Source organism: Tyto alba, unplaced genomic scaffold, assembly GCF_018691265.1.
Source record: "Tyto alba isolate M040663 unplaced genomic scaffold, T.alba_DEE_v4.0 Super-Scaffold_22, whole genome shotgun sequence".
Classification (NCBI taxonomy): domain Eukaryota; kingdom Metazoa; phylum Chordata; class Aves; order Strigiformes; family Tytonidae; genus Tyto; species Tyto alba.
In genome coordinates, this window is record NW_024881296.1 from 22,293,937 (window position 1) to 22,303,977 (window position 10,041).

Below are 10,041 nucleotides of genomic sequence, written 5' to 3' on the forward strand. Positions count from 1 at the left end.
CCTGAAGCTGTGTCTGGGTCAGGCAGGCTCTTCTCAGACCACAGACAACTGAATTGCTGTGGTGGGACTGAGGGTGATTCAATGTATTCCTTACCCTACAGTCTTCCCAGTAACCTGAAAACCTTGTGCTTTTTTCTAACCCTGGATGTCTTCTGTTTTCTTAAAGGTAGAATAAATACTTTGGTATTTCCTCCTTAATTTTAAGATTTTTAGGAAATCTTACTTAATTTTAAGGTTTCACTCCAGTCACTCATGCTCTGTTCATATAAGAAATTATTTTATTCTCAGGCTTTGTAAAATAATCTTATTAATAAAGCAATAACTATAATGCCATATTGCATTGTGGCATACTGAGATTTACTGTTTGATTTAGGTTCATGCAGGGGCCATATATCTTAGGCCTATGCTCTGGTTTTGTAAGGTAAGAGAATGTCTTGCCAGAGGATTGCTTGCTGCACATGAGGAAAAGATCAAAATTATATTACTTTCTTTGTAAAGCATTAGGAATCATAATGAAACCATGCAGTAACAAAGTTTCTATCTCTGTCTGCATAAAGGAATCTTTGTTTTGTTTTATATAGTTATGCCAAAGGCATTAAATTAAACCTGCTGACATCTCTATCTTAGATGTTTCCTTCTGATTATTACAATTACTCTTTATTTATCATTCCAGTAAAATCAACTGCCAGTAATATCAAGGGAACATCATTAACTCTGACATGGTTTGTGGGATATTGAGATGGCGTATTCTACTCTTCCGGCTTCTTATCACAATGAATTATGGTATTAGTAAATAAAGCAAATGTACTCTGGTGCATGGAGATCATTCTGGACATCACTGTGGATGGCAAGAAACATGTATTTATCAGGCTTATACTTCTCCATCAGCACAGATATTTGCACAAAGCCACAAAACTGTACCAGCTTTACTTCACCTAGCTTCTGAAAACTTTTGCTGTGCCAGTCTCCCTTATGTTCAAAACCTATGCAAAATGCTAGTCCTAAGTGCTTGTGGCAATGTAATTCAGAGTTTTTCTGAGTTTTGAAGTACTATTAATGTCCCTGTAATCTTTCATTAAAATAGGTCTTGTTAGCATTTTCTGACACTCTATTTTATTAGAATGAAGGTGTTTTATATATTGTTTAGATTTTCATCATTAATTTCCAGCAGAGGGCAATCTTGCTTCTAGGTAGGTTGCTCCTTTGTGACGTTAACCCCCTACTAAACAGCCATCCCCTTTGAATTTCAAATGGAGAATTGATCCAAGGGCACAGACAGCATTTCTTTTTCCTTGTCATTTACTTAGTATTTTTTTCAGATGCTTCCAGAGCCTATTTGCTTACCCGAATCTTAGAAACTGCACAAAAAAACATCAGTATGGACCTTGATCCATCATCTAGTCTATCTTTTTTTCAAGACAGGATTAACTATACTACAACAATTCTTGACTTCTTGACTGATACTGTTTTTAAAAATCTTTAATGGGGGTAGATGTACCACCTACTTGGACTATCTATTCTAGTTCTTACCTGTCCTCACAGGTAGAAACACATTCTTTAATTTCCTTTGCTCTATTTTAAATCTAGTACTTTTTATCTGCAGTAGACATGAAAACAATTGTTTAGTTATTAAGTGAAATGGGAGAATTACTCTCTGTTGCTGCAAAAAAGAATCTCACACTAGCACAGGTCAGATAAAACATCCTTCTAGCAAACTGTGTCTGAACACAGAGCACTGACATTTCTGACAGACTACCTACCTTACTTATTTTGTTTATTAGTTCTCATGTCCTGCACAGCTTTTTTTTTTTTTTTTTTTTTTTTTTTTCCCAGAGATTCTGTTTTCCTGATGCCACTATCCTCATCTGTTTGTTTTCCGGACGTCACAACCACCTCAACCACCTTGTGTCGTAGTCTGTCTCTCTCACTCAAATCGCAGGAGTCATGTGTGACCTTTCTTAAGCTTTTGTCATGACTAAGATCACAGCTGGTTGATATTACACAGCAACTGATTCGCCCACCCAACTGAATCATGGACTGCCTACAAATGATTAATGAAAGGCTGTTTTGCTAATACAATTAGAGACAAAGATCAGGAAGATAGTTATGTCAACACTTGTCAGATACAGAGAAATTGCTTTTTTGAACTCAGCATGACAACAGCAGCACAGCAGTTGGCTACTGATACCACCCCCGGCTTTAAACTAAGTTTTCTTGGAGTTGGTAGAACTGGCATAACATTTCAAGTAGTTCAAATCATTTCAAACCTTCATGGTGTGATAAAGTGGTGGCTCTTTGGGTGCAGGGTATTCTTCCTTTCCAAACTCGCTGCCCAGGATGCATGAGGAGAGGTCCGGTTTACAGATATACATTTGCTACAGCTTTAGGAAAATGCTATGAATTTGTTCAAACTTTGATGAACTCTGGCTGCTCCTGTCTGGTTTTGCACAAATGAGGCTGTGTTTTGAACATCTGCTGATGACTTACCTAAACCTCACCTGAAACCTGAGACACTAAGGCTTCTGCAAAACAGTATCTGAACCATTCTTACTAGTCAGGTTACTAGATGTGTCATTTGTAAAATGCAATTCATGCTTTAATACACTAGCTGGTGCTCTACACTAAGCTGTGAAATGTTTGGGTATGAAATCCCGTACTGGTTTGTATGGGTTTTATACCCGCTTTTTTCATTGAGCTTTCATTTCAGGAAAAAATACAGGATGAGAGAGAGGCTGAGCTGGATTTTTCCATGTCTGAGTTCAAACCCTCCACCAGCTGTCAAGGCTTTTCAGCTTTGGCTCAAGTCAATGTGTGTGTGTGTGCAAGCACGTGTGCGTGCAGGGGGAGGAATGCTCACTTAGACAAGTTTTGAATCACTGGCATATGACATCACATAAAGGAAGAGAGCTCACAAAAATGTGAGAAGGATAGAATTAAAACGGAAATAAATTTAGAATTCCAAAGTATTAATTGAAACTATAAAAATAGCTGTTTTCCACCATACTACATGGTGGCATTGTTTTGATACTTCTCATTGCTAATCCAGCTGAAATCAGTGAGCCTGTACACTTAGCAAACAAACTTGCTGGAGCCCACATGAAATAGTCTGCTTGTCAGGTGTGCAATGTCTCACACTAGTTTTGGGCAGGAGGAAGAAAAGAAAAATGGGAAAATTACTCTCAGTTGTGAAGTAAACGAACAGAATCTTGCTCTAGTATAACATGAGTAAAACATCTCTATAACAAGCTGAGTTTGAATACTGCACAATGCCATTATTGACTGACAAGCTATCTTACCACTTCTAATAACTTTAAGATCAAGCTACTTAATTATGTTTTAATAAAGAAATAACAAAAAATTAACAGCTCCTAAACATAAAGAAGATTGTAATATTTGAAAGTCACCCACTAAAAATCAAATCAAATGTGTAGGTATCATCTCACCTTATGGGTGTTTTCTATCTCCTTGTGCCTACCAATAGTATGAGCAGAACAGATGCTTGGAAAGCGAACTGGCTCTTAGTTAGATTTATTGGCTATTATTGTCAAAGATGCATTTCAGGTTCAATCCATGTATGCACAGCCTGACTACAAGATGCTTTTCCATTTCTCTTTCCTCTGCATCCAGTACTTTGTCCCATCTTCTCCTGTCCCACCCTGGTTCTTGCTCTGAAATACTCTGATTGAAGCTGCTACTTACATGATTTTGAAAGGTACTATTATCCCTTCATATACTTGGCCAGCTGAAAAGTTTACAAATGTATATATCTGTGAGCATGGGTCAAGGAAGATCTTGTGGTCATCTTAACTTTACACCGTGGGGGGTTTTACCATAAGGCTATAGGAAAGATGCAAAACCCAAGGATTTCCTGAGTTCAGAGAGCAAAATGCTGTTCCAGCCCATCTCAGCCAGAACTGAGGGCAAGAGGGAGATTCCCTGGGAAATTGAATCCTCAATACAAATGTCTTTTGAATTCAAAGGGATGTCTTGCTATCTGATGTCATCCATATACATGAAAGGAAAATGAGACCCTCGCAGAAATAAGAGCTTGACATGAGTATATTTGCAAGAATCCTGCTAAGCTCCATGATCTTCCATGACAAAAGGCAAATACTATTTTATGAAGATTTTCATTGATCCAGGAACTGACAAGTCTAGGCAGGGACTGTGTTGATATTTTTTGGTGAGATATACACCAAGGTGAGGAAGGAGGGAATGCAGTCCACTTTTCAAAAGACTTACAGATTGGTATGAGCCCCCTTTGGTTGGCCTTGCTACTGATGTCCAGGCTGGATGGGAAAAACTTGTTTCAGGGCCATAACTAGGAAAAACATATTATGAGCCAGTCTATCATCTGTACTGATAACATTTCCACATTTCTTTTGTGTGGATTCTATAGTGTTAAGGACTTGCTAGAGGCTGTCAACTTGATAGGATATACACTAACAACTCATATATACAGTCCATGGAAAGTCATGAAAGCCTTAAGAAACCAAGAAAAAGCTTTGGATAGCAGACGCAATAATCCCCTGTACAAACCTGTAGCACTGCATTTGCTTAACACTGCATGAAGAAATCAGAGAGACTTCAGAAGGAAACGCCTGATCTGGATAGATGTTGGGCTGACAGTCACTTGATGGCTTGGTGTTCAGATCTGAGGGGAACACCCAGAAATCCTGGGTGCTACTGTGGTCTCTGAGCCTCCAACCTTTTTTGCATGGACACATTGGAAATACCATAGATAAGAAAGGTAATGTAGCTAAGATATTAAGTTGCTCTGTTTTCTTATCCTTTTATTTCTAGCATTATACCTCGAAGTCTGTCCTGCACTGCTCATGTTAGAGGTGAAAATGGAGAAAATTTAGTGAGGTAGGAGTACCAAATGTTTTCAGTTATGGCATAATCAAATAAAACAGGCAGTGTGAGCAGCCTGAGAAACATACAAATCAAAACATATTTAGGGGACCAGCACCTGGGGAGCTATTGTTATTGGCAGCATCCCTACCTTATCTACCAATATTTTTTTTTTCCTTAAAAGTAGAGGACAGAATGACATGCACAACTCTTAGTAAACCATAAGATATTTTAGTATCTCATTGTGAAACACTTTGTGTCAGCATTGCTCTGACTCTTCTGAAAGGCTAGTTCTGCTTTGGCACTGTCCAGATTAAAGAAGAGAAAAACAACTCTGTGAAAGCCAGCTCTTCCCCTCAAAATCCCAGGTGCAACAAGTCCCACTCTGCCTTTGATCTTTTTCTCTGCTTGGTAGGATTTTCTCCAATGTACCTCAAGTCTGTGATCATTGAACGTTCTAAAGAGGAAATCAATGGGCATAGATTTACAATTCTTCAGCATAAGTTTTTAGAACTGAATTATATTTCAGTGAAATTCATTCTCTGCAGGGAGTGAACAAAAATCAAGTTTGGCCTATTAGTGTGACCCATAGTTCCCACTGAAGTCAGGGAGAGTCTGGGAATGGAAAGAATAAAGTGTCCATAATCAATGGGTCTAGTGATATTACTATAAGAACCAAAAAGATTAAATGTAGGTCCCAATGGAAATGAAAGCGTTTGGGGTACTATATGGCAACTGTAGTGGTCAGTGTAAACTGAGCTGAGTGTCCCCAGGGAATAATTTAACCCTCTATTTTTATTCATATATAGAGGTAGAAAAATAAAAGAATCAAGGAAGTTAAAGAAAATGAAGACATTATCCAAAGGCATAATTGTTTGTACTGTACCTCCAGCACAGGGCAACAGCACGTGGGAAGGATTGAAGATCTGCACTCAATACTTTTGTTAATTCTTTCATCTGCTTTTAACAGTGTGAAATGCTGATTTGATTGTGCAGGCAGTGAAAACCATGGCTAGAGGGATGCAGGGACAGATCCTCACCACGGTGCTTGGCAGCCCCAGACCCAGGTACACTTGTGTGGCTTGCTGTGCTTCTGCTTCCACTCAAGGCTGCTGAGGTCCACAGAGAACCCCTTTGCCTCCTTGCTGATGGAGCGGGAAAGCCCAAACAGGAGCAGGAATATCAGGTGGCAGCACAGAGCCCTGTGCCCAACGGACCCCTTGGCAGTCTCAAAATGTAATAACATAACTAGCATTCCAGCTGAGGTGCAAGAGAAATCAGCTTAAGGATTAGCTCTTGCTCCTCTTTCCCGTTGCCATGCAGGGATGACAGTAGGGGTACTCAGGCTGCAGATTTAGTGCTTGGGAAGTGCTGTGTTTTGGACACTCCTTGGGGTTATTCAACTGGAAGTGGACAACTCCTGGCTCTCCCTTCCCACCTTCAGTAGTATGAGTAGGAACTTGCAGTAGCAGGATTTATTAAATCCATTAAAATAGCATAATAGGCTATTCCTGACTGAAAGGGGCACAATAAGGCCTGCTGTGTCTCTGAAGATGTTTTATAAAGGGCAGAATCATGATGAGTTTGTCAGAAGGTTGCTTATGGTGACGGAGCTCTGATCTGCAGCCAGGAATTGCAATGCAGGATGCTGCCTGTGAGTTCTTGCAAAAAGCACACCAGACAATCACCCTTTGACTTCCGTGTGCCCAGCCAAGAGTTTCTTAGTTGCAAAAATGAGAGCTTAATGAAAAATCATATTTTAGGGTCAAGTCTAATCTGCCTCTGAACAAAAGGACAACAAAGCATTCCCAAAAGTGAGCAGTGCTCTGCAGTAACATCCCGTGGTTTATCCTCTCCAGTCTGCTTTATTTTTCCATTTGAAAAGGATAATGATTGGAAGCCTATCTGAAAGCCAAGGTTACAGGCACACAACAGTAAGATTGTGTAGCCATCCAAAATATCATTGGCTTAATTAGAGCTGAAATTTTCTGGGCCCCACGGAACTTTAAGTCTATCCTGAAAAATGTAAGGTGAATAAACTTGCGTAGGAGATACCTGGTGATGTCAATAATTCATGATAACGTTGGTCCTGACTAGAACCACACTTGCAAAGGCATGTAGGGTGAATATACGGCCCCTCTCACAGGGTTTGATGGGCAGCAGCAAGACCTGGGTTCAAATTTAATGCTGTTTGGAAACCTGAGAAAATTTTATGCTAAACTCCCTGGTGCTCACAGAGCTGATTTTCCCCAGCTGCATGTTTGATTCACATAGCTAACAATCTTTCACTGACAGGAGAAAAGTATGAAGGTAGATAAGGAAGGTAATAATAATTAATTCTTAAAGTGCAATTATACCAATAATCATTTACATCTCCCTCACTGGAATGAAAACAAATGTTTGCTTTCCCTCTCCTCTGTGACCTGTCTAAGTTTAAAACACCAAGTCCTGACCTAAGCAAAGCTCTCTGTTGGCATATACTGGGGTGCCTCTGCCTGAAATCCTGTCTCACTGGTCCTGTCTGGCACTTCTCCCCTCCCTCCACTGGGTGATGGCTGCTGTCCATGGCCACCGCTCGGGACACTCACTCTCTTTGTCCCTCCAGCACCTGCTTTAGGTAATTCCCACAGTTCGGTCTCGGTGTCATTATTCTGGGTTTTGTAAACAACTGTTTGAGCATCACCACAAGGGAGAGTCTTTAATGGCTATCACCTTGGAAGAAAATTTTGAACCTAGTCTCACCTTACTCTTTTTGGGCTCCAACATCTGCATCCCAGTCCTGGAGTTCCTACCTCCTGTTACAGGGATCAGCCAGGCACGGCGCTAGCTGGCCTGTGCTTCTGCATGTTATAGAAGGTACTCACCTTTCTCTATCTGATGAATATAATTTCCTTTTTAACAGAAATTCTTCACAAACACGATAACACAGCACAGACAGAATAAGCATGTTTCAAGCTGTCTCATAGCTCATTTTCACTTATTCCCTCTTTGGTCCACCACTAGTCACACATAGTGTTCTTTCTTGTTTGAGATCCAATCCCTTACTGAATTTTGAGGCGATCTATAAAGGTTTTACATTCATTTCAGGCCTTATCCAGGTTTGCAAGTGTATCTCCAAACTTTTTAGAACAGCAAAAATGCTGGTGTTCAGTTCCAAAAGTGAGTGAAGTTTTCAGAAGCAACTCTCCTATTCTTAGAAATATACAAGGAAAAATCTTATTCCTCCACGCTGTGAAACCGTGTGGAGGAGAAAACAATCCTAGCCATACTCTTTTTTGTTTTTTAGGTCTCTTAATTCTTGAAAGCATTTATAAAAGAGAGAGAAATTTACTTTTCTTAATGACAGATTAATGCATCTTTAAATTGGGCATTGGGATGGGAAATATTCAAGAGACTTAATATTATTAATGGTTATCTCTGACCATGATAATTTAAGATATAGTAACTTACTTTAGTTACTATGAGGATTTAAAGTATCTGTTACTCAGATACTCAGTGTTCTCATGTTGTAATAAATACAAGGCTCACTCCAGTAAGAACATGGCAGAAGCTACATCACTGTTGTAATAGCTGAGTCTGCAAACACGGAACTGTTTTGTTCTATAAACAGAATGAGAAGTCTGCATAAATCCACACCTCATATTGTCCACAGAAACAAAACCTTGACAGTTTTATAACATACCTTGGGGCTGGTGGGTGACTGATCCTGGGAGACACTAAAGACCTTTCCCTTACATTGATACAGAAACTGGTATTAAATGCAAACTACTTTTTTGATGTTGTTGAATTATGCAAATGAATGAAAAAGCACCGTATAGCGTATAGTGAGAGCAAGCTGAACTGCTGTGTTTGTGTTGTAAAGTTCCTGTATTACATATAAAGATCTTAGGGTTTATTCATCTTTTAAGGAGGCTACCATCTTCAATTATTTTTCTGGCAGGAAAGTCCTTCAGAGTTAATGAAATAACTTTGCTGTTATTTTTGCTGTATTTCAGAGCAGATAACAATAGCCTTCACGGTGTCCATGGTGGTTGGACTGGTGATTGGAGGAATCATCTGGGCTCTCTTCACTTGCTTGTCCCGCCGCAGAGCTAGTGCCCACATTTCCCAGGGGAGCCCCTCAGCCTTCAGCCGTCGGTCCAGACCCTCCTCCCATGGCCACACTACTGGCAGGACTGGGTTTTACCGCAACAGCAGCTGTGAACGTCGGAGCAACCTCAGCCTGGCCAGCCTCACCTTCCAGCGGCAAGCCTCCTTGGAGCAAGCCAACTCTTTCCCCAGGAAGTCAAGCTTCCGTGCGTCCACCTTCCACCCTTTCCTGCAGTGTCCTCCCCTCCCCGTGGAGACGAACAGTCAGCTGATCACCCTCACTCCCACAAATACCACCACGACCCTCGTGGGAAGCACCACCAACAGCTTAAGCCGGCCTGAATTCCACTGGTCTAACAACAGCCTCCGCATCTGCCACTCCACACAAACCCCTCCTCCCGCCTATGAAACCATCATAAAAGCTTTCCCAGACTCCTGAGCTAGGTTCTTGCTGCAAACACGCACTTGCATTTTAGGAGGAACCTCATTCACCTCAACAATTTTCTGTGCGTGATGAAGATCTCTGAGAAGTCTCCAGCTGCTGTTGTGGAGGGGACACACATTGCCAAAGGCGGTAGCGGCAATTTCTTAGAGCACAACATCCCACTGTCCAAAGGACCACTTGTCTTTGTACTGCTCTTTAATTTACTACTCTGCCATATGCTTGAATATTTATAGTGTTGTATCTTTAATTGTAACCATTGTATCTTTACTTTAGAGGAAAGAAAATGCTGCCGCATAAAAAATAGATCTTTTCTTGAAGAAACAGATCATGTTAGGGATTACTGATATACACATTTCTGCAGATTTCACTATTCTGGTTCTGGTTTTATGTATTTTCCCAAGGATGTTAAATTTTCAGAGAACACTTCTCATCACTTCTTCCTATAACCACAGACCAGCTTTTGTGAAGGAACCTTACAAACAGACCTTGTTGAGGATTTAACATTACAGTCCCGGCTGTGGTCACCCACATCCTGTGCTGCTGATTGTAGAGGATCTTAAAAAACTCCATGTTAGGGCTGCTTGTATAAAATACCCCACAATGTGGAAAAAATGTTGAAGTATACGAAGCTTCATGTGGAGAGACGTTTCAAC

General features: G+C 40.5%; 1 protein-coding gene across 1 annotated transcript; it reads left to right on the top strand.

The window, feature by feature from the left end:
* The first annotated feature begins 5,883 nt into the window (after positions 1 to 5,883).
* LOC122153727 (myc target protein 1 homolog) lies at positions 5,884 to 9,502 on the top strand. Its single transcript, XM_042795987.1, has 2 exons — positions 5,884 to 5,921; positions 8,850 to 9,502. Exon 2 carries the CDS (start codon positions 8,879 to 8,881, stop codon positions 9,380 to 9,382), a length of 504 nt encoding a protein of 167 aa, XP_042651921.1. The 5' UTR covers positions 5,884 to 5,921; positions 8,850 to 8,878; the 3' UTR covers positions 9,383 to 9,502.
* Positions 9,503 to 10,041: the final 539 nt, after the last annotated feature.